The 24,880-nt window shown below is 42.6% G+C and overlaps 1 protein-coding gene across 1 annotated transcript in view; it reads right to left on the reverse strand.

The window, feature by feature from the left end:
- The window catches only part of ZNF341 (zinc finger protein 341), a 54,212-nt gene that overhangs the window by 14,540 nt on the left and 14,792 nt on the right, over window positions 1-24,880 (reverse strand). Inside the window, exons 5-11 of the mRNA XM_089673227.1 lie at window positions 21,257-21,496; window positions 17,432-17,627; window positions 15,613-15,697; window positions 10,438-10,634; window positions 10,152-10,345; window positions 4,378-4,586; window positions 2,217-2,313 (exon numbers count right to left, since the gene is read on the reverse strand). Of these exons, the coding sequence (XP_089529353.1) occupies window positions 2,217-2,313; window positions 4,378-4,586; window positions 10,152-10,345; window positions 10,438-10,634; window positions 15,613-15,697; window positions 17,432-17,627; window positions 21,257-21,496 (1,218 nt within the window). The remainder of the gene's footprint in view (window positions 1-2,216; window positions 2,314-4,377; window positions 4,587-10,151; window positions 10,346-10,437; window positions 10,635-15,612; window positions 15,698-17,431; window positions 17,628-21,256; window positions 21,497-24,880) is intronic.

Consider the following 24,880-nt stretch of genomic DNA (forward strand, 5'->3'; position numbering starts at 1 on the left):
CTGAAGGTACACAAAAATATACCAAAAATGACAAGGGACACAGACCGCTCTCCTGTCCTTCTCCTCTGCATGGCCCCTCCTTCTGCGCAGGCAGATAGATAGCACAGGAAGTTATCAACTAGCAAGTTTTTGGTAAAATCAGTGGGTATTTTTTTGCATATATAAAAGCAATTATAACAAAATGCTTTCAATGGTATGTTTAGCAAACATTTCAGTTTTATGGTTTCCACACCCTTTCACCATCTCCCGCCCACCCTGGCATCCCCTTTAAGCCCTGGTTCACATATATGCGGCCGTGCGGGCCGCGTTTTGCGTGGGCAACAGAGCCCATTCATTTGAATGGACTCCTGTGCCCCGGGACACACAGGGAAGAAGTCCCTGCACTTCTTTGGAAACCGCAGCCCGCACTTGAACCTCGGTTCCCGGTGCGGTTGCGATTTGCAGTGCAGGCGGCGTGTCATTACAATTAATGGCACCCGCCCGTGGGTCCACATTCTTCTGTGTGGGTGGTGCAGCTGAACGGATTTTTGTGCAGATCCGCAACAGCACCACCTGAGCATATGTGAACCTAGCCTAAAGGTTCTGAATACTCAGAGGGGCGGGAAGGATCAGCGATCATGTGATCCCTGCGATTGGCTGTCACACTGGTCACATGATCGGAAGGCGGTCCTGCTGGCTACCAATGTTTACTTGAGACTCGGAGCTGTTTTTGGCAGCTCGGTCTTTCTGCTGGGAGTAAGCAGTGAGCACACTCCCAGCACATAAGCATTACCCGCCCAGTGACGCATATGTGCGGCATGTGGGCGTTAAAGCCCACCTTTTTGCCACTGCACATGTGTTACTGGGGTATAAAGGGGTTAACTTGTAACTTCCAGGTTTTATTGTCAAAGGCTGGCCATACAATATACAATCTTCAGCAGATCACTGGTGCCATGCGGGTCTCCTACAGAACCTGTCAGTATATCTTCTTGCCTATGAATGATGTACGGGCAAGCAGATATACTGACAGGAAGATTCAATGAGCTACCATGGCACTCCACAGCGCCGTGGTAGTTCATTGAGAACTACAAGCTGACAGCTGCTAAGGCTGTCGGGACTTGTAGTTCATTCATTCACAGAACACGGCCGCATTGTTTTTAAATACTGACAGCTAGTACAGGGAACTTCTCCCCGTACTTCTGTCACGGGAGGGGGGGCAGCGTGTGGCGGCTGCAGCATTGGGAACATGTTACATGTTCCATTCTAAAAACAAGTGGAACATGTAACATATTCCCAAAGGTGTAAGGGAAGACGAATCACGATCGGAAATGCGCATAGGAATTCCCGGAGAATTACCATTTGTGCGCATGCGTGCAAAAATGCACGATCGCGCACACGCACGGCGAAGATTGGCGCCAGACGGCCTATTTAAAGAGTGTCTCTGCCTTTGTTGAGTGATGACTGGTCTTCAGCTCCCCTGTGTCCTGCTTGTTCCTGTGTGATTCCTTTGTTGCTGACCTGGCTTGTTCCTGACTCTGATTGTTCTCCTGATTGATACTAGTTCCTGACTTCGGCTCTGCTCCTGACCTTGGCTTTCATCCTGATTCTGTACCGTGCTACCCGACTGTTGATGACCCTGGCTATTCCCATGACACTGCTCTTGTCTCTTACCCTCACTACCTGCCTTGCTCTGGTGCACGCCTGGCAATCTGCAAGACCTGCTCTGCCTGTTATTACTGTGCCTGAATCAGAAGATCATCAGCCTTCCAAAGTCATCATCTGCAAGAGCTGCAAACAACAACTACTGGCGCTCTTGTTCCCCTGGGTCCTAGACTCCCTCTGTTCCAACTCCAGTGGGGTCAGGGCTAGTGACACAAGTGAGGCCAACCTCGTCATTTCAGTCTCCCATCAGGTACGTGACAAAAGGTGAACTTATCCTTTAAGTGCCATGAAGGCACCTTGTGTTTCCCTATGAAGCCCTTTGGATCCTAGTCCCAGGCTGTTCAAGGTGCCTTTAGAGAACTTCTGCCTAGCTAGATTAAGCCCACCCCCTCTTGTCTTTAAGCCCCTCCCCTGAGGTATCCGGATTCCACTTGTTTTCTTACAAAATGGAAAGCAGAGTCTTAGTAGTTGCTATCAGATAGTTCCTCTCTTTCTCTGCTCCCCCAGTTGTATTTATGTATTTTTTGGTCCTTTGAGAGGATGAAGATGATAGACAGAAAACAAGCTATCCTCACCTTCTGGCAGTGTGGACAGGGGTAGCTGTGCGTGGCTGACTGTAAGTGTTGCTCCAGTGCCTCTTGTGTGGAATATTTATTCATACACTTCAAACACCTTCAAAAATAAGGAGGCAATTACCACTTTATAACTAAAGCTGAAACAACATATTTCACAAGTGTTTTCCACATCTTAATATTGGATTTGTCACAAAAAAAATCTATGAAAAATATCTATAAAAACACAAAACAACAAATGTAATTGCTTTTGGTCTACAGATATGCAAATCTGTCTATCCAGTCCTGACATTTACACAGCCCTGACAGCAGAGTCAGGTTGGTGACCTGACTTTTCCTTACAAGCAGTAAGAATTCCAGTCTGGTCACCGTTCTTCCCTCAGCCTGTGAATGGAGAGTGGGGGAGAAGTAGCAGACTAAAGAGCTCATCCTCCTTTGCGTGTAGGACACCCAATTGTATCTTAGTGCATAAGATTATATGTGCATTTCATGTATGTCATTTACCTGTAAATCCTCCTATGTAAAGCAATACAAAAGCCCTGAAACTGCTGCAAGGTGTTGACATCTTAGATTTGATGTTAGCAGCCCCAGCACACTAGTATTCCCCTTTGCTCCTCCAGCAGTGTCTACATAAAAGTTTATGTAAGGAAATGAAAAGGACAGAGGAGCTTGGCCAGCACAGACTATAATTAGACACGCACAGAGGAGGAGAGGGCTATGACATGCAAGGAGAAAGGGATATCTGCAAAGGAATTGACTTTTGCTGGAATATTCAAACTTTTTGCACATTCAAAGGCACATTGCAAGTCAATAAATCATTTACTGAAAGGAAGAATCCTGCAAGTACACATTTAAATTACTTGATTTTTCTGTGCGTTTACCTGCAGGTTTTCAAGTTGGTGACAGGGTCTCTTTAAGCAGGGAAGCTAATTACACTCCCTGTAATAGAGACTAGATTGAGCATTTGCATAAAGGGTAATAGTTAAAGTGGTTGTAAAAGCTCAAAGTTTTTTCTATGGCATTCTATGCCTGAAGGTCAAAAACCTTCCGTGTGCAGTAACCCTCCCTCCAATACTTACCTGAGCCCCATCTCGATCCAGTGATGTGCACGAGAGCAGCAGCTCTCCTAGGTCTCTTCCTCCTCATTGACTGAGACAGCAGCTGGAGCCATTGGCTTCTGCTACTGTCAATCACAGCCAGTGAGCCAATGAGGAGAGAGCAGGAGTATGGCTGAGCCACGCTCCAAGTGTGAATGGACACACAGCTTGGGAGCAAGCCTGCTCAGGTGCCCCATAGCAAGCAGCTTACAGGAGGGAGGGCCAGGAGCACTGGCAGGGGACCCGAGAAGAGGAGGATCGGGGCTGCTCTGTGCAAAACCACTGCACAGAGCAGGTAAGTATGACATATTTGTTATTTTAAAAAAAATGCCTTTAATATCACTTGAAACCATGAAAGTGCGAGCACAGGAAAGGTGGAAGCCATAGCATAAAAAGCATTTCATTCAATGTTAGAATAATGACATAAAGTAGAATTCTAGGTTTACTATCACTTGAAATAGTTTGGGCCAAGCTGGCCCAAAATAATTATTTCCATGTTTGAATGACATGGCCGCTGTACGTTCTGTAATAGATTATGGTAGCATTAGCTACATTCAGTATGCGGCACTGTGTTCCGGCAGCAGTATAAGGCACTAAATTTTTTGTTCCCAGGTATAGATGGAGTAGGTCTAAGCACCTATCAATAAATACAAGGCTTCCTCTGATTGGCCAAGGTGGAGAAGAAGGCAGATGACCTCACAATCTGAACCTCAGCCAATCAGAGGAAGCCTTGTATTCACTGATATGAATACCTAAATGGTGGTGATGTGCTAAGCTGACTTGATCTATACCTGGCAGCAAACAGGAGGTGCCTCATACTGCTGCTAGAACACAGTGCCCCGTGCTGTTTACTAAATGTAGCTAATGCTACTATAGCCCACTATGGCAAACCTGTTCTGGAATGGAAATGATTTGTTTGGGCCACCTTGGACCAAAAACTATTTAAAGTAATAGTAAACCTGGAAATTTAACTTAAAATGCTTACATGCTGAGAATACGCTATATATATAGTATGTTCCCTTTAAACACAGCAAAGGTAGCATTGTACATCTATTGGGATACTTTACTTGTATACAGCCATCTCCTTCTTGGGGGCAATCAGGGGGAGCAAGCTATGAGAATACTGGTGGACCCCCATCTCGTAGAGGGAAGAAAAGTCCTTGTTGCAGATGTGACATCGGTAGGTCATCTCTTCCTGGTGGGTTTTGATGTGTTCCAAGAACTGTTCCAGCTTCTGGCAGGTGTGAGTGCAGCCTTTCACCACACACTTGTATACCTGGAGAAATGCGTCAGATGCTGTAAAGACCAATCTCACGCCTTTTCATCCTTTAGTCCTGTATGACAGACTATGATTTATGATTGATCATTTCTTTGAAATGACCTAAGATAACGTTTTTTCCCCCATAAATAGATGTTTTCTGCTCTCCCACTGCAGTGCTCTGTGCTGAGTTAAGCCTTCATGAATGAAAGAACCGAAATCCAATGAATGAAAAGGGTAGGCCAGGGACAGTCAGCTTGGGGAGGAAAGAGTTAAATGATGCTGAACATCCTTCAGCCAGGAAATGAGAGGGCTCTGTGTGACTTGCTGCAGTTTTTAATGCACACTGTGAAAAGCTCACAGAATACAGTAAAATCAGAATAAGCAATTTCAGGTACAAGACAGAAGCCTGTGAACTGTGCAAGACTGAATGTAAGGCTAAAGTTAAGCTTTAACCACTTCAGTACCAGATACTTTCACCCCCTTCTTGGCCAGGCCAAGTTCCAGCTTTAAGCTAAATGGTTAGCACTTCCGCCTGGCAGTACTAGGGTCGTTGGTTCGAATCCCAGCCACGGCTCCACCTGCCTGGAGTTTGCATGTTCTCCCTGTGCCTGCGTGGGGTTCCTCCGGGTACTCCGGTTTCCTCCGACACTCCAAAGACATGCTGGTAAGTTCATTGGATCCTGTCTAAATTGTCCCTAGTATGTGTATGTATGAATGTAAGTTTAGGGACCTTAGATTGTACACCCCTTGAGGGTCAGGGACTGATGTGAATGTACTATATATATATATATATATATATATATATATATGTGTGTAAAGCGCTGCGTAAATTGACGGCGCTATATAAGTACCTGAAATAAATAAAATAAATAAGGGCTGCTGCACTTTAATTTCTCAGTAATGTAGCGCAGTACCCCAATTACATTTTTATCATTTTTGTTAGACATAAAGATTTCTTTTGGTGGTATTTAATCACCACTGGGTTATTTTTTTGCTATATAAATGAAAAATTACTAAACATTTTAAACAAACCTATTTTTTTTTTATTTTAGTTATAACATTTTGCAAATAAATAATCTTTCTTCATAAATTTAGGCCAAACCTTTCTTTGGTAAAAATAACCCAAATCTGTCTATATTATTTAGTCTGTATGAAAGTTATAGAGTCTACAAACTATGGTATATATATTTGAAAACTGATTATTTCTTGAGGCCCTAAAATGCCAGAACAGTACAAATACCCTCCAAATGACCCTTTTTTTGAAAGTATGTAGTCTGAGGTTTTTAGTAAGAGGCATGGTGAGTTTTTTGAAATTGTAATTTTTTGTCATATTTTCACAAAAACTGTCACCAGAGCTGTACAGTATCATTATGTGACTACAATGGCGGTGATCTGGGACACTGACTGTTGACAGTATGTTAAAAAAAATTATATATAATTATATACAGTGCTCGGCATAAATGAGTATATCCCTTTTGAAAAGTAAGATTTTAATCAATATCTCAATGAACACAAAACTAATTTCTAAAATTGTGACAAAGCTGAGTTTTATAGAACATTCGTTTAGCTCATTACATGAAAGTAAAGTTAATAATATAACTTAGATTACAAAATCTTCAGTTTTACTCAAATTAGTTGATGCAAAAATGAATACACCCCACAACAAAAACTACTCCCTCTAGTATTTTGTATGACCTCCATGATTTGTAAGGACAGCACCAAGTCTTCTAGGCATGGAATGAACAAGTTGGCGACATACTGCAACATCGATCTGTTTCCATTCTTCAAGAACGACCTCTTTTAGAGCCTGGATGCTGGATGGAGAGTGATGCTCAACTTGTCTCTTCAGAATTCCCCATAGGTGTTCTATTGGAATCAGATCAGGAGACATACTTGGCCACTGAATCACATTCACCCAGTTCTTCTTCAGAAATGCAACAGTAGCCTTAGATGTGTGTTTGGATCATTATAATGTTGGAAAAGTGCACGAGGACCAAGGGCTTGGCGTGATGGTAGCATCTTCTCTTTCATTATAGAGCAGTACATCTGTGAATTTGTTATACCATCAATAAAAAAAAAGGCAGCTCCCCAACACCAGCAGCACTCATGCAGCCCCACAGAAGGACACTGCCAGCACCATGTTTCACTGTAGGCACATGCATTTTTCTGTGTTCTCCTCACGTTTGTGACACCATAACGTTTTGGAGTCACCAGTTCCAAAAACATTTATCTTGGTCTCATCTCTCCAGAGTAAAGAATTCCAGTAGTCTTCTTTTTAGCATGGGCCCTGGCAAATTCTAGGCTTCCTTCCCAAGCATTCCATTCCTCTGCAGTGTACACCGTATTGTGTCACAGGAACCAATCACCCCAGTCTGGCTTTCTACTTCTTTAGCTAACTGCAGTGAACTTACACAGCGATTTCCTTCAACCCTTCTCATCAGAAGATGCTCCTGTCGAGGTGTTAACCTCCATGGACGGCCTGGACGTCTCTGTGAGATGGTTTCCGTTCCGTCTTTGTCTATAGGGATAACTATGATCCTTACCGAATCACATATATAGAATATTATAAGACGTCTATGTATACTCCATTTTGTCTCATCAGAGATGCTTCAAGTTGTTTACTGCAAATGACACACACATATCTAGATTGTAACTGTGCCAGCAGGCTTGTGTAACATTTTATGGGTAGTGTTCGCTTTGGTCCTTCCAATGTGATCTGTTTCTATTTGATAAGAAAGCCTATATAAGGAGAGAGCTCTATGGAAAGTGGAATACAGTGAGGGTGGACACTGTACTCCCCATATAAGTATATGCAATAATAAATATAATTCAGAGCCTTAACTCGTCTCCAAGGTAATCATTCAAGTTTCCTTAAAAATAGAGGAACTTGAGCAGGAGGTACAATCCCCCCTATACATTTGTTAAATATTTCTATCACTTTTCCTACAGTATTCTGACTGATAAGTAAAGCTTTGCTGATCTTCTTGTTGCCTTCACCTTTCTTGTGTAAAGAAATGTGTAAAGAAATTATTTTCTTTCTCAGGCCTTGCGACATTTCGCTTCCATGTGGTGCCACTGCTGACAGCATGAAATGGGAGGGGTTTTCTTTGTTAAGAAATGCCCTTTTATAATCAACTGTCTGCTGGACACCTGTTCAATGAATAATTAGACTCACCTGTAGTTGAATTCTTGTTCATTAGGATTTTGTTGTCTAAAATTTAGCTTTGCTCCTAAGTCCTCATGCACACTTGACGTTTTTACAGCTGCTTTTTTTGGCTTTTGATATTTTTTTCTACAGCTAGTAAACCCCCCCAGCATGTTATCCTATGTGTCCATGCACACATAGACTGTAATCAACGTTTTTTGGCAGGGACGTTTTTTGGCTGGAAAAAAAACCCAGGACTAGTGGGTTTCTAGAGGAGTTTCTTAGCAGTTTTTTAGCAGTAACAATGCTCTAACGCTGAAAAACGCAGTAAAACGCCACAAATCAGCGTTTTTGGACATTTTTGACCAAAAAAATTAAATTTGGTAAAAAAAAAGTTAAAAAATATAAATATAAACGCAGAAAAACGTGGGAAAATGGCGCTAAACGTGGAAAAACACAGCTAAGCGCCAATGCAAAAACACTAAAAAAAGCTGAAAAACATTTTTAGCGTGACTTTACACAGCTAATGTTATCAGCGTTATCAAAACGTCCAGTGTACATGAGTTCTAAGACTTTCATTGGGGTGTATTCATTTTTGCAACATGGTCTTGAATGAATTTGTTAGGAAAAACACTTTGTGTGTGCAAATTAACAAATCTTGTTTGCAATCAATGGCCCGCATTTGTGGGAGTATTTTGTAGTATAGTGTTCCACAGAAAATATTGATTCTGAAAGGAAAGTAAAGGTTTTCTGACAAATCTGCTGAGGTGTGCTCATTTATGCTGAGCACTGTATAGTATTTTTGAACCTTTTTTTATTTATTTATTTTTTTATACAGTATATACTGTGACCAGAGCAGTACAGTGTCACCATAGTACTGATCTGGGGAGGTGATCTACATTCACAATGTACCAAACCTGAGCATCATCACCTCTACCAGTCAGAACACAGAGATCCCTGCTTTCTTGCTCATTAACCTTCATAAGAGCTCCATGCTCAGGTACAGTTTGACGATGAAACATAAGGGCACCAAAGCAGAGTACAACTGAACCAATCCGCAGACGACCTACTTCAAATGGGCCAGGGCATAGTATGCTGAACTGTAACTGAGCACAGTACCAAGCAATCACACTACTCAAACGAACTTTGGAGGTCAAACACACTCGGGCACAGTAGTGTGATACGTTCTTAGGCAGGTGTCCACATTGAAAATTTTCACCTCTTTTCCTGTTCCAGTGACAACCGTAAAATGTTAGATTTGCCATCACTTTTTGACCCATTGACAATGGTCACCAAAACAAATAGAGAGGGTAAACCTCCTTAGCAAAGACACAAAACAAAAACCTGAGACTTCCTCAGTCAAGAAAAAAAGAAAAGGGTTATGGCTTTAGATCAGGGTGGATAAAAATCAATGATTTTTTTTAAAAAATTTAAAAAAAAAATCGATTTTTTTTATTTAAATCTGATTTTTTGGATTTAAAATCGGATTTTTTTAAATAAAATGCTTTTTGAGGAAAATATATTACCATCCAAAGGTTATTCCACCATGAAATAAAGATTAGTTTTTTAATTATGTAGAATAAGGCTGTATATGTTTAATTTTTTTGGTAAATAAATTCCATGAATCCATTCACAATGTCATGCTCTTCCAGAGGTTTTTGTAAGATTATTGGGTAGTTTCTCTGCCTACAAGATATTATCACAGATGCTCGGTTTACTTTTGCAGTTCTCAAAACTGAATTTGACTCAGCGGAGATCACATGCCTCTTCTTCACAGCAAAAATGTTATAACATGAACAGAGTTAAGAAAAAGACCTTCATCCTAACTTCTACAAACCTATGAATACAGAATCAACCCCTTCAGTGCTAAGTTTCAAGAAGTTCAGTGAATAGAATAGAAACAATATTTTTCTGATTGTTTGGAGTGGAATAGATCTGCACAAGAAGAAAGTAAAACTAAGTGTGAGGAGGAAGGGGCTGACAGTCTAAGTTTCTTAAAATATATATTTTGTTTAGCCAAATTAGTTAACAAACACGGATGTTTAAGCAAATCACATATGCTGGAATGTTATTGTTTCAGTTGAATAAATCTATTTAAATTGTTATTATTAAGGTAATGATTATTTTTCTCCTTCCTAAGTACAACAGAAAAGTTGTCCAAATATGAATGATTAACCTATTAAACTGGGGATAAAAAAACTAATATGAAAAGTTGTTATTCTAAAAATCTTCATCTACTTGTATATTAAAGTTATACCAGCAAGAATTAGTCTTTATGAAGAAAACTAGGATTTAAATCAAGCCTTACTGACTAGTGATTTAAATTGTGATTTAAATCGTGATTCAAATCAGTTTGATTTAAATCAAATCCACCCTGCTTTAGATATGCTTCAAGTATACTCCGGAGGTAGTGATGATCTGCTTTTGTGACCTACCTGCTCCTGTTTATGTTGCGTCATATGCGATTTGAGCTGGAAGTAGTTGGTAAACTTGCTGGGACAGAACTGGCAGTGATAGGAGCTGTCAATAATGACCACCTGCTTGGCGTCTGCCCCATCACATGACCCGCTTTGGACTGCGTCCAAGTCCTGCGATGAGGCATTTTCTGTTGGGACCTGGTTGGAGATGGCTAAATACAAACATAATGTCAACCAAATTTCTCTGTGAGAAAGACAACACCATATAATGTTCTGCTTCCCATAAAGCGCAACAGATACCTACCTACATTCTCGGCCGGCTCTTCCTCCGGCTGAGAGGTGTTGAGCGGTACCACCTGCAATGTCATGGATCCTTGTGAGCCGGTTGTACTTTGAACTTTTGGCCAGACTTTGTGGGTCTGCATGTGTTTCTTAACGTTGGACTTCTGTGCAAACGCTCGTCCACATACAATGCACTGAAATGGCTTCTCTCCCGTATGACTTCAAGAAAAGAAGTATTTATGTGAGTAAGGAGTTACCTATAACAAGTTATAGCATTTATGTAATAAATACTTTTCTCGAATCATGAAAAGCCCTCTATGCTCCCGCACTCGTTTTTCTCTCTAAGGGCTTGGGAGGTAATATGTTGCCCCATGGATGCCTCTTTTAACCCTTGAAAGGCCAGGCTTTCACCTACAGTGGTACAGACCACAATGTATGTCCATAAGAGGCGCTCGATCTCTTAGGGCAGCTTCACAATTCCCCGCTGTGCTTTTGCGAAAGCACAGCTAATCCGCATTTTTTGTGTGGGTTAGCTGTGCTTTCCCATAGACTTCTATGAGGTATCAGATACTTGACCCCCTGCACTCAGGTGTGGTGCTTAGAGATAAAATGGACTGTCCTCTTGGCTAGTCTTATTGGTATATCACATACCCGTCTTGCTGACTTCTCAGGACTGTGGGTACCCTTGGGCAAACTACAAAAGAACAAAGGAGAGGTTGCATTGATCTAGTGCATTACCATAACTCAATTTTATTAAGAGTATAACAAGTGAATACTCACAAATGCATATCATGCCCAAGTATATCTATAAATACAGATGAGACCACCTCCAAATCCACCAAATTCAGTGGAAGGTAAGGGAAGACCTCAAAGCATCCAAAAAACGAGGGTCTCTGAGGAAAAGGGCTTGGCCCTCGAAATGCATTAGCATTTTTGGGACGCTATTAGGTCTTCCCATACTATCTGCTGATTATGGTGGATATGGGAAGGTCTCATATGTATTTATAGATATGTTTGGACATGACATGCATTTGTGAGTATTCACTTGTTATAAAAGTTTAATACAATTGAGTTATGGTAATGCACTAGGTCGGTTTGACCTCTGCTTTGTTGTTTTGTAGATTTCTATGAGGTCCAGTAGTGTTGGTGTGGTTTCTGAAAGCACACCAATACTCCTGAAGCTGCATCTTTGCTGCAATTTCTGAAACTGCACCAAAACCACGGGACCTCATAGAAGTCTATAGAAAAGTGCAGTCGGACCGCACCAGGGCAGTGTGAAGCCACCTTTATTGTTAATATCCAGAATTGTTGTGAAAGGCCATCTCTTTGATCAAGCTGACCCACTTTGCTAAGGTTGCTCACATATATTAAAGCCCCCTAGGAGGTGGTGGTGTTGGTGATGGTGGTGAAATTCTTGAGCAAAGTCGAACAATATAAACCAGAGGTCTCCAAACTTTCTAATCAAAGGGCCAGTTTAATGTCCTTCAGAGTTTAGGAAGGCTGGAGTGCCCAGTGGGAGTAGAAAATGTCCCAGCGTCAATAGGAGTAAAAAAAAAGTGCTTATAGTCAGTGGAAGGAGGAAGAGTGTCCATTCATTGGTATCAGTGGGAGGAATATTGCCCCATCATTGGTATTAGTGGGAGGAATAGTGCCCCATCATTGGTATCAGTGGGAGGAATATTGCCCCATCATTGGTATTAGTGGGAGGAATAGTGCCCCATCATTGGTATTAGCGGGAGGAATAGTGCCCCATCATTGGTATTAGCGGGAGGAATAGTGCCCCTCTCATTGGTGGGAGGAATAGTGTCCCATCATTGGTATCAGTGGGAGGAATATTGCCCCATCATTGGTATTAGTGGGAGGAATATTGCCCCATCATTGGTATTAGCGGGAGGAATAGTGCCCCTCTCATTGGTGGGAGGAATAGTGTCCCATCATTGGTATCAGTGGGAGGAATAGTGCCCCATCATTGGTATTAGTGGGAGGAATAGTGCCCCATCATTGGTATTAGTGGGAGGAATAGAACCCCTCTCATTGGTGGGAGGAATAGTGCCCCATCATTGGTATCAGTGGGAGGAATAGTGCCCCATCATTGGTGTCAGTGGGAGGAATAGTGCCCCATCATTGGTATCAGTGGGAGGAATAGTGCCCCATCATTGGTGTCAGTGGGAGGAATAGTGCCCCATCATTGGTATCAGTGGGAGGAATAGTGCCCCATCATTGGTATCAGTGGGAGGAATAGTGCCCCATCATTGGTGTCAGTGGGAGGAATAGTGCCCCCTCATTGGTATCAGTGGGAGGAACAATGCCCCATCATTGGTATCAGTGGGAGGAACAGTGCCCCATCATTGGTATCAGTGGGAGGAATAGTGCCCCATCATTGGTATCAGTGGGAGGAATAGTGCCCCATCATTGGTATCAGTGGGAGGAGTAGTGCCCTATCATTGGTATCAGTGGGAGGAATAATGCCCTATCATTGGTATCAGTGGGAGGAATAGTGCCCCATCATTGGTGTCAGTGGGAGGAATAGTGCCCCATCATTGGTGTCAGTGGGAGGAATAGTGCCCCATCATTGGTATCAGTGGGGGGATTAGTGCCCCATCATTGGTATCAGTGGGAGGAATAGTGCCCCATCATTGGTGTCAGTGGGAGGAATAGTGCCCCCTCATTGGTATCAGTGGGAGGAATAGTGCCCATCATTGGTATCAGTGGGAGGAATAATGCCCCATCATTGGTATCAGTGAGAGGAATAGTGCCCCATCATTGGTATCAGTGAGAGGAATAGTGCCCCATCATTGGTGTCAGTGGGAGGAATAGTGCCCCCTCATTGGTATCAGTGGGAGGAATAGTGCCCATCATTGGTATCAGTGGGAGGAATAATGCCCCATCATTGGTATCAGTGGGAGGAATAGTGCCCCATCATTGGTATCAGTGGGAGGAATAGTGCCCCATCATTGGTATCAGTGGGAGGAATAGTGCCCCATCATTGGTATCAGTGGGAGGAATAGTGCCCCATCACTGGTATCAGTGGGAGGAATAATGCCCTATCATTGGTATCAGTGGGAGGAATAGTGCCCCATCATTGGTATCAGTGGGAGGAACAATGCCCTATCATTGGTATCAGTGGGAGGAATAGTGCCCCATCATTGGTATCAGTGGGAGGAATAGTGCCCCATCATTGGTATCAGTGGGAGGAATAGTGCCCCATCATTGGTGTCAGTGGGAGGATTAGTGCCCCATCATTGGTATCAGTGGGAGGAATAGTGCCCCATCATTGGTATCAGTGGGAGGAATAGTGCCCTATCATTGGTGTCAGTGGGAGGAATAGTGCCCCCTCATTGGTATCAGTGGGAGGAATAATGCCCCATCATTGGTATCAGTGGGAGGAACAGTGCCCCATCATTGGTATCAGTGGGAGGAATAGTGCCCCATCATTGGTATCAGTGGGAGGAATAGTGCCCTATCATTGGTGTCAGTGGGAGGAATAGTGCCCCATCATTGGTATCAGTGGGAGGAATAGTGCCCCATCATTGGTATCAGTGGGAGGAATAATGCCCCATCACTGGTGTCAGTGGGAGGAATAGTGCTCCATCATTGGTATTAGTTGGAGGTATAGTACCTAATTGTTTATATCAGTGGGAGAAATTGTACCCCATCATTGGTGTCAGTGGAAGGAAAAATGCCCCATAGTTGGTGCCACTGGAAGATATGGTGCCTCCTTGTTTGTATCAGAGGGAGGAATAGTACCATGAAGGCCAGATACAGGCAAGCAAAGGGCCACATTTGGCCCACGGGCCGCAGTTTGGAGACCACTGCTATAAACTGTAGAGAGAGCACTATACCTATAGGCTGAAGAGTCCAAGGTGATATTGTATTATATTTTTAATTGAATAAAAAACCAACGCATTTTGGTGGTTCAAACACTTTGACAACATCAGAGCTTGGTGTTAATATTACTTAAAATATGTTTTCACTCAATGGGATAACAATAATCTGCACGCTGCAAAAAGCTGCTTCTGGTAAAGATCTTCTCATATAGAAATCACAATTATTATTGGAACCCAGTCAAGTCAAGTCCAGTCATATTTGAGATGGTATAGGATCCAAGCCCTGAGGGTAAGTGTTCCCCGGAAATGTGTTGGATTTTTTATTCTACTGAAAATCTAATAAATAACCCTATTGGATACTATGACCTATGGAGGTGGCGCTCTCACTACTGCTTATAATGTTGCACAATAAAAACCTATCAGGGGCTTTATGCCTCCCTCAGTCTAGCCAAAAGCTAAACATTAGGGTTGTTGGAAAACATTTACACAACTCTGGGGCACAACTAAGATGTGAATATATCAAGAGATAGCCCGTTGTTCAAGGACACTGTCATTGCATTAGCCTGAGGATGGTGGGTACTTGGGCATATTACTATAGTAAAGGAAGTCCAGTTTCAGATAAGAACACAAAGGGGGAACTTGCAGCTTATAACAATGAAAGCAAGTAGACCAACAAATTGGTGTCCATCTGCATACAGACACTGACTCCTTCTTGCCTAAATGTGCATGAAATGAGTAAAAGATGGATTCCGCTTCTCTTCTCCACCTGCAGAGAACTCCTCAGACACGCTTTGCCCCAAACGCATCTGAGGAGCGTTCTACAGTTTGAGAACAGGAGCTGAAGCCATCTAATTCCATTCACATTTATGCAACAAGGAGTCGGGTGTCTGCGTGCAGACGGCCACCATTTAAAGTTTACTAGAGCTTGACAAGGCGATCCTGTCTGTCTTGAATCCGTCTATTCACAAGTTGATCCGACTGACACAGGTTTGGGGGGGGGCATTCAAGTTGGACTGTTTTAATTGTTTTGGGCTACAAATGACAACAGGTACTTCGTTATACCTTCACTTTTAAACGTTTCATATGGTAGACAAGGATTCTATACAGCAGAGCAATGGTCTGCATTAACCATAGAAAACAATTAGCTTTCATCTAGCTGACTACAATAGTAAACCCACTCAGTGATTGGTAGCTATGCATTATGATGTATCACTGCTATCACTGTCACATCACTGCTATCACTGCCATACAGCCATATAAGCCCAATAGGTCATCAAAGCCCATGATCACCTGTGTGGTTTATCCATCATCCAATAACACTGACCCATTCATACTGAGACGAGATAATGACAACCATAAAAAAGGCTCACCTCCGAATGTGCTGCTGAAGGTCAAAGTTCTTCCCAAAAGCTTTATCGCAGAAAGTACACTTCAGCTTGGGGGTTTTCATTTTTCCTGAACAAGGGTGTAAGTCAGAATGAACTCCAGAATGACCCATGATTCTTGTACCTAAAATCCTAGATGGGGTCACCTACATAAGCTAATTTTGAAAGTATCATCTGTTCATTGAAATTGGCAACATTTGAAAGACATAGGGGTGTATTTACAAAAAAAAAAAGAGTGATTCATCCTGCAAAATTGCATGTTACATAGTTAGTCCGCTTGAAAAAAAGACCCAAAAGTCACATTTGTTCTGTGTGAATGCCTGCAAATGAAATGTTACTCGGCTATTTTTTCTCCAGGTTGGATATCCTTCATTCATAGGACCATCATGAATAAGGAAAATAGCACATTACATACAATAAGCATTTATTTACTATAATAATTAACTCCACCTAGTGGCCATAATTCCATATTTTCCTGATTCATGCTATTCCTATGAATGAAGAACATCCGACCTGGGGAGAAAATAGCCTAGTAATTTTTGATTTTGCCCCATTTGCACAGAATGAATGTACGATGAATTTGCATCATTCCTTCCCAGTGCAGGACCCTCAGTCTATAGCATCCCCATCCTCTGGGATCCTGGAGCACAGGAGGGGAGTATGCTTTAAGGGGGCTAATGTCATTTAAAGTGTATGGAAACCCTAGCAACAAACGTATTTGTTTCCTTCTGGTTTGCTAAAGCTGAATTCCAGGAATTCAGCCCCTTTGTAAAAAGTGAAGGCACGCTATGAGTTAAGTCCAATGAAGTGCATGCCACCTCCTGGATTTATCTCTATAATTTATATCTGACAGATTTTTGGCTCTTCTGGAGCTTACACTGAACACTGGCTGATAAACACTGTCTAGATATCAGCCGGTTCAACAGACACTGGGCGATATTAGGCCAGTGTGTACAGTAGCCTGTCAGGCTTCTGTCAAACAGGCATGCTGGAAAACCAGCAGCCTTCCGGCATCCGATCGCCATTCACAGCCAATGGCTGCAAGTGAAGATTGGTGTGCCCTGGAGGGGAAGGGGGGGGGTGTTCCCTCTGTCAGAACACAATAGCACAGCTGTTAGTACAGCAATCTGTCAGTTTTTATCGTTCAGCCCACAGGGTTGAATCAAAAAAACGTATAGTGTGTACCAGGCATGAGACGCTTAGGCTGAGAGAGAGGAGAGAAGCACATAGAGCAGATATGCCCACACCTCCCCTGCCAATTCACAGAAGCCTTTGTATTTTGTGAATAGGTTTACATAATACAAAGGCTTCTGTGATTGGGCAGGCAGAGGAAAGGGGGAGGCATAGCAGCTACAGCGACACTACTGTTGCAATAGATGCAATAAAACTGTCCAGGAGATGTCATGCATCTCATTGGACTTAACTCATAGTGTGCCTTCACTTTTTACTAAGGAGCTGAATTCCTGGAGTTCAGCTTTAAATAAACCACTAAAAGTATTTTTTTTTCTATTTGTTCAATAAGTAGAATCTGTCAGAAAATCCAGTACTTGTCCTCTGCACTCTGCAATGTTATCTCAAGCATTATCAGCCCTGCCTGAATCCTCTCAACTACAGAATTAGAACAAATTAATGGACTTTTGGACCCCTATATGATAAAAATAAAGTTAGGTAAAAAAAGTGTAAAAAAATGAGTTACACTTAAGGACTTAACCACCCCACCTCCACAAAAATATAATATATGGGGGTTTTAACTAATCTTCAGGCCTAAAATAATTTCTGGAAGCGAAAGGCATACTATCCTTACCGTTCGGGCTGCTGTTGTCAGACTTTGGGCGGCGAGTCTTGTTGGGGACAGCAGCCTCCACACCCCCCATACCGCTCCCACTCAAGTCAGCACAGGGCGAGCTGCTAACTGTGGTTTTTGATTTAAGACCCTGCTTTCCAGGGCTGTATACCGGAGGAGTGTTATATACTGTGCTTTCAACGCACTGACTCGGAACCTGCAAATACAAGAAGTCATAATAATCCTTCTGTCCCCAAATACTACTTCTCCAAAATCTAGAATATAATACAACTAAAGAATTTTGATGATTCAATGAAAATTTGCAAAGTGTCATTGTGGTATTAGGCCTCATTTACATTTGCAATTGGGGGGTGCTAAAAACATGCAGCTGACTCACATATTTACTTCCTCCCAACTGTTCCCACTTAAAGTGCTTGTACAGGTTCAGATTTTTTTTTGCTTGTTTTTTATAACAAACATGGTATACTTACCTGCTCTGGGCAATGTTCTTTAACAAAGCAGCCCCGATCGTCTTATTCTTGGGTCCCCCGCCGATGCTCCAGACCCTCCCCTTTGCTGAGTGTCCCCACAGCATGCTGCTGGCTATGGGGACACTCGTGATTTCTCCCGACCTGGCTCTGTGTGTCTATGAGACACACAGAGCGAGGCTCGGCCCTGACCCCCACTCCCTGGCTGTGATTGACAGCAGTGGGAGCCATTGGCCAATGAGGAGGCAGAGACCCAGGTGCACATTGCTGGATCAGGATCGCGCTCAGGTAAGTATTAGCGGGAGCTGCACACGCAAGGTTTTTTTTTACCTATATTTATTCAATGTAAACCTTCAGCTGTTAGAACCACTTTAAAGCGGAGCTTCACCCAAAAGGGGAAATTCCACTTTAAAGACTGGTCCCCCGCTCCCCATTAAGGATTGGCACCTTTGGGGGGCGGGGGGGAGCAGGTACCCGAAATTGACAGGTACCCACTCCTATCGCCTAGGCCAGTGGTCGGCAAGCCGCGGCTCGCGACTCTTCTGTGTGCCGGGCGCCCGCTCCCCTCCCTCCTCTCGGGCGGCCGCCCCAAAAGTCAGGACTCTGCAGCTGTCAGGATGTAGGCGGGGCAGCCAGGATGTAGGCGGGGCAGCGTGACGAACTCCTCTCCTCTCACAGTCCGCCCTGAAGACCAGAACGGCGCAGGAACACGGCGAGAAGAACGCGCGGAGCAAAGGTAAGTGAATTGACACAATATGGGGAATTAATTACTATAGGGGGGATGATATACTATAGGGGGGATGAATTACTATGGGGGATGAATTACTATATGGGGGATGAATTACTATGGGGGATGAATTACTATGGGGGATGAATTACTATAGGGGGGATGAATTACTATGGGGGATGAATTACTATAGGGGGGATGAATTACTATGGGGGATGAATTACTATGGGGGATGAATTACTATATGGGGGATGAATTACTATAGGGGGGATGAATTACTATATGGGGGATGAATTACTATGGGGGATGAATTACTATAGGGGGGATGAATTACTATGGGGGATGAATTACTATGGGGGATGAATTACTATATGGGGGATGAATTACTATAGGGGGGATGAATTACTATGGGGGATGAATTACTATATGGGGGATGAATTACTATATGGGGGATGAATTACTATGGGGGATGAATTACTATGGGGGATGAATTACTATATGGGGGATGAATTACTACAGGGGGGATGAATTACTATGGGGGATGAATTACTATATGGGGGATGAATTACTATGGGGGATGAATTACTATAGGGGGGATGAATTACTATAGGGGGGATGAATTACTATATGGGGGATTAATTACTATGGGGGATGAATTACTATATGGGGGATGAATTACTATATGGGGGATGAATTACTATGGGGGATGAATTACTATATGGGGGATGAATTACTATATGGGGGATGAATTACTATGGGGGATGAATTACTATATGGGGGATGAATTACTATGGGGGATGAATTACTATATGGGGGATGAATTACTATATGGGGGATGAATTACTATGGGGGATGAATTACTATAGGGGGGATGAATTACTATGGGGGATGAATTACTACAGTATATGGGGGATGAATTACTATGGGGGATGAATTACTATATGGGGGATGAATTACTATAGGGGGGATGAATTACTATGGGGGATGAATTACTATATGGGGGATGAATTACTATAGGGGGGATGAATTACTATATGGGGGATGAATTACTATGGGGGATGAATTACTATATGGGGGATGAATTACTATGGGGGATGAATTACTATGGGGGATGAATCACTATATGGGGGATGAATTACTATGGGGGATGAATTACTATGGGGGATCAATTACTATGGGGGATCAATTACTATATGGGGGATGAATTACTATGGGGGATGAATTACTATGGGGGATGAATTACTATGGGGGATGAATTACTATATGGGGGATGAATTACTATAGGGGGGATGAATTACTATGGGGGATGAATTACTATATGGGGGATGAATTACTATGGGGGATGAATTACTATAGGGGGGATGAATTACTATAGGGGGGATGAATTACTATATGGGGGATTAATTACTATGGGGGATGAATTACTATATGGGGGATGAATTACTATATGGGGGATGAATTACTATGGGGGATGAATTACTATATGGGGGATGAATTACTATATGGGGGATGAATTACTATGGGGGATGAATTACTATGGGGGATGAATTACTATATGGGGGATGAATTACTATATGGGGGATGAATTACTATATGGGGGATGAATTACTATGGGGGATGAATTACTATAGGGGGGATGAATTACTATGGGGGATGAATTACTATATGGGGGATGAATTACTATGGGGGATGAATTACTATATGGGGGATGAATTACTATAGGGGGGATGAATTACTATGGGGGATGAATTACTATATGGGGGATGAATTACTATATGGGGGATGAATTACTATAGGGGGGATGAATTACTATATGGGGGATGAATTACTATGGGGGATGAATTACTATATGGGGGATGAATTACTATGGGGGATGAATTACTATGGGGGATGAATTACTATATGGGGGATGAATTACTATGGGGGATGAATTACTATGGGGGATCAATTACTATGGGGGATCAATTACTATATGGGGGATGAATTACTATGGGGGATGAATTACTATGGGGGATGAATTACTATGGGGGATGAATTACTATGGGGGATGAATTACTATATGGGGGATGAATTACTATGGGGGATGAATTACTACATGGGGGATGAATTACTATATGGGGGATTAATTACTATGGGGGATGAATTACTATGGGGGATGAATTACTATGGGGGATGAATTACTATATGGGGGATGAATTACTATGGGGGATGAATTACTATATGGGGGATGAATTACTATGGGGGATGAATTACTATATGGGGGATGTATTTTCAGTTTTAAAAATGTGGCTCTCAAAATAAATTTCAATCGTGGTTTTGGTGAGATTTGGCTCAGTTGAAAAAAAAGGTTGCCCACCACTGGCCTAGGCGATTGGAAGTGGAAGGTGTCCTCCCTTCTTCCCTCCCCGTAGTCTTTTGGGACATGTGACAGGTCCCAGAAAACTACAGGACCATTCAGGTAGCGCAGCACTACTCGCACATGCGCAGTGGGTAGTGTGTCGAATTTTCATAGGCATTTGAGGAGCGTTAAAACCGCTTCCCAAACGCCTGCTAACAAAGCTAGTGTGAACTTAGCCCTAGAAAGCCATCAAAAAACAATACCAGTATATTAGGCCAGCTGTAGACATTTACCTCTATCTGGGCGTAGGGTGCCATGCCGAGCCCATGGATCTCCATCCCTGTGTTCCCTGGCATGCTGATAGGTGAGCTGTAGACCTGCACTACGGTGCTGCAGCTGCCGCTGTTTGCTTGGACAGGAACCCCCATGAGGCTCTGTCCAGATGGGGCAGGCGGGTGTGGTGGGTGTTGAGGCCGTGGAGGCAGAGACGGGGTGTGCAGGTAGGTGCCACCGGAGTGCATACTCAGATTGCTCTGTAAGATTAACAAGAAGAAATGAGGTCCTTGTTGCCAAATATAACAATTAAAAAAGAAATGCATTAAAAAAGCTTGCTCAAGAAATCAAATGTATCACACAGGGAACAAAAGAAACATTCAAAAAAAGTTAAAGCTGAACTCTGTCCAAAAAAAAAAAAAAAAAAAACACTTAAACACCCGCTCCCAGGCTACAGGTTTTTTTATGAGAGCAAAAATCCAGCCTTTCCCTCAGTCTTGTACAGTATACAGGCTCCTCTCCTGTACTGAAATTGCTCAGATCCCACTGCACACTGCGGGCTTCTCACAGTGTGCATTAGAAGCTGCAGCAAGTCAGATAGAGCCCCCTCATGACCTGGCTTGAGTCCTTTCCTCCCCAGCTGAACTGTCCTTGGCCCTCCCCTTTCATTCATTGGATTTCAGTCATGGAGGCTCAGCATCACAAGTGTGCATTAACTATGCAAATACAGTCTGCCTAGGAACACCCACTCCTCCTAACTGACATCCACCCATCAAGGCATTGTGATATCTGCAAAATGTCCACCAACCAGCCCACTGCTAACATCAGGACTGAGGGATCTGTAGAGGAGTACTGAGAAAGGGAGCTGTGACATTTTTTAGGAAGCTATATACAGCACCTTCCACCAGCCCTAATCTGCTTGCATTGCATAGAGAGGTACAGAGACCTAGTGAAAACATTACATAAGGCATGTAATGAAAATGAAAAGCGTTTATATAATTTTTTTTAATCATAATTTTGATCAGGGAGAAGGTATACCATAGAAGGCAAACTATAAGCAGATTAAAATTCAGCTTTAGCTTTCCTCATTTTTGCCCACACCAGTTCCAAAGAAGGCAGTTGTAGGTTCTGTATGCTTGTATTACTGCCCCCCTACATTGACATCAACATACCAGCAGTGCAATTAGTAGCAGAAAACTGGATTTCCTGCCAGGCAAATGGACGATGCCCGAGTCATCAGCACCAGACATGGGCACTGCCAGAAGTACCTCTCTACTCTAAACTTTATTTAGAAAAAAGCTAAAGATTGCCAGGGAGCTGGGGGAGGGGTAAACCTTAATGTTCCTTTTTTCTAGCCGAAGTTCAACTCAATTAATAACCACTGTTTACAAAAATGATCCCATCATCATTGGCGGTCACCGGCTCCCCACCTTAAAGTGTTACTAAACCCACAACAGTAAAATCAGTCTGTATATGCAGTAAAGCATGCTTGTTATACTCACTGTGGAACCTAAGGGGTTAATCCTCTGCATTGTGTAAAAAGGATGTTTGATCCTGACTGCTCTGTTCCTCTCTTATTCAAACGACCACAATTATCTCCTGATAAGATAGACTGAACCGTAGGCATTTGCACACGCTCAGTTTGGTGCGTATTACTAAAGAGTTTTTTTTTTTTCTTGGGAGAGTGCATGTGATCAGCACAGAGCCAATCAGCACTGGTCAAACAAAGGTCAGGGGTTTTGCATCCTCCTAGAGCAGAAAGAAAACTCCTTGTACAAGCTTTAGCTAGTGCTTGGCTGGGCACTGATAGAAGTCACAAGACTGCTCTAACTTCTGCTGAAAAAAAGGTATTTAGCAGTTTATATTTACAAAAATAATTGCATTAACACGTTCTGTGTGCTGTGGGAGACCAGATATAGTGAATGTAGGATCATGGGTTTAGTAACACTTTAACCTTCGATCTGCTGATCCTCCTTCCTGCTGTATTTGCAAACATTTAGGGCCAGTTCACAGCAGATTGTGGTGTAGGAAACATGTTCCGTGCGCATTTCCTAAACCTTTTTTTTTAAAGTAGTGCATGCACTACTTTTCGTGCGGTTTGGCGTGATTTTAGCCCATTCAAAAGAATGGGCTGAAATCGCACTGCACCCAACTCACTGTGCATTCCTGTGTGATTCATGGTGTGAACCGGCCCTTAACCCATTCACAGTCCATTCACAATGGAGGAAAAGGAACTTCTTTTGTTAACACCAGAGTGGATAAAAATCAATGATTTTTTTTTAAAAAAATCAAAAAAATCGGATTTTTTTTATTTAAATCGGATTTTTTTGAATAAAATGCTTTTTGAGGAAAATATATTACCATCCAAAGGTTATTCCATCATGAAATAAAGATTAGTTTTTTAATTATGTAGAATAAGGCTGTATATGTTTAATGTTTTTGGTAAATAAATTCCATGAATCCATTCACAATGTCATGCTCTTCCAGAGGTTTTTGTAAGATTATTGGGCAGTTTCTCTGCCTACAAGATATTATCACAGATGATTGGTTTACTTTTGCAGTTCTCAAAACTGAATTTGACTCAGCGGAGATCACATGCCTCTTCTTCACAGCAAAAATGTTATAACATGAACAGAGTTAAGAAAAAGACCTTCATCCTAACTTCTACAAACCTATGAATACAGAATCAACCCCTTCACTGCTAAGTTTCAAGAAGTTCAGTGAATAGAATAGAAACAATATTTTTCTGATTGTTTGGAGTGGAATAGATCTGCACAAGAAGAAAGTGAAACTAAGTGTGAGGAGGAAGGGGCTGACAGTCTAAGTTTCTTAAAATATATAGATTTTGTTTAGCCAAATTAGTTACCAAACATGGATGTTTAAGCAAATCACATATGCTGGAATGTTATTGTTTCAGTTGAATAAATCTATTTAAATTGTTATTATTAAGGTAATGATTATTTTTCTCCTTCCTAAGTACAACAGAAAAGTTGTCCAAATATGAATGATTAACCTATTAAACTGGGGATAAAAAAACTAATATGAAAAGTTATACTAAAAATCTTCATCTACTTGCATATTAAAGTTATACCAGCAAGAATGAGTCTTTATGTAGAAAACTAGGATTTAAATCAAGCCTTACTGACTAGTGCGGGTGTCGGCAACCCGCGGCTCCGGAGCCGCATGCGGCTCTTTTTCATCTTTGCTGCGGCTCCGGAGCACACTGCCCACCAGGTGGTCGGCAAGCCGCAGATCGCGAGCCACATGCGGCTCTTCTGTGTGCCGGGCGCCCGCTCCCCTCCCTCCTCAAAAATCCGGCCCGCGGAGCGTGGAACATTGGCTGTCAGGATGTAGGTGGGGCAGCCAGGATGTAGGCGGGGCAGAGTGACGAACTCCTCTCTCAGTCCGCCCTGAAGACCAGAACGGCGCGGGAACACAGCGAGAGGAACGCGCGGAGCAAAGGTAAGTGAATTGAGACAATATGGGGGATGAATTACTATGTGGGGGATGAATTACTGTGTGGGGGATGAATTACTATGTGGGGGATGAATTACTATGGGGGATGAATTACTATGTGGGGGATGAATTACTATGGGGGAAGAATTACTATATGGGGGATGAATTACTATGGGGGAAGAATTACT

This window comes from Staurois parvus, unplaced genomic scaffold (genome assembly GCF_062004578.1).
Source record: "Staurois parvus isolate SC_StPar_1 unplaced genomic scaffold, SC_StPar_1.0 ptg000137l, whole genome shotgun sequence".
NCBI lineage: Eukaryota > Metazoa > Chordata > Amphibia > Anura > Ranidae > Staurois > Staurois parvus.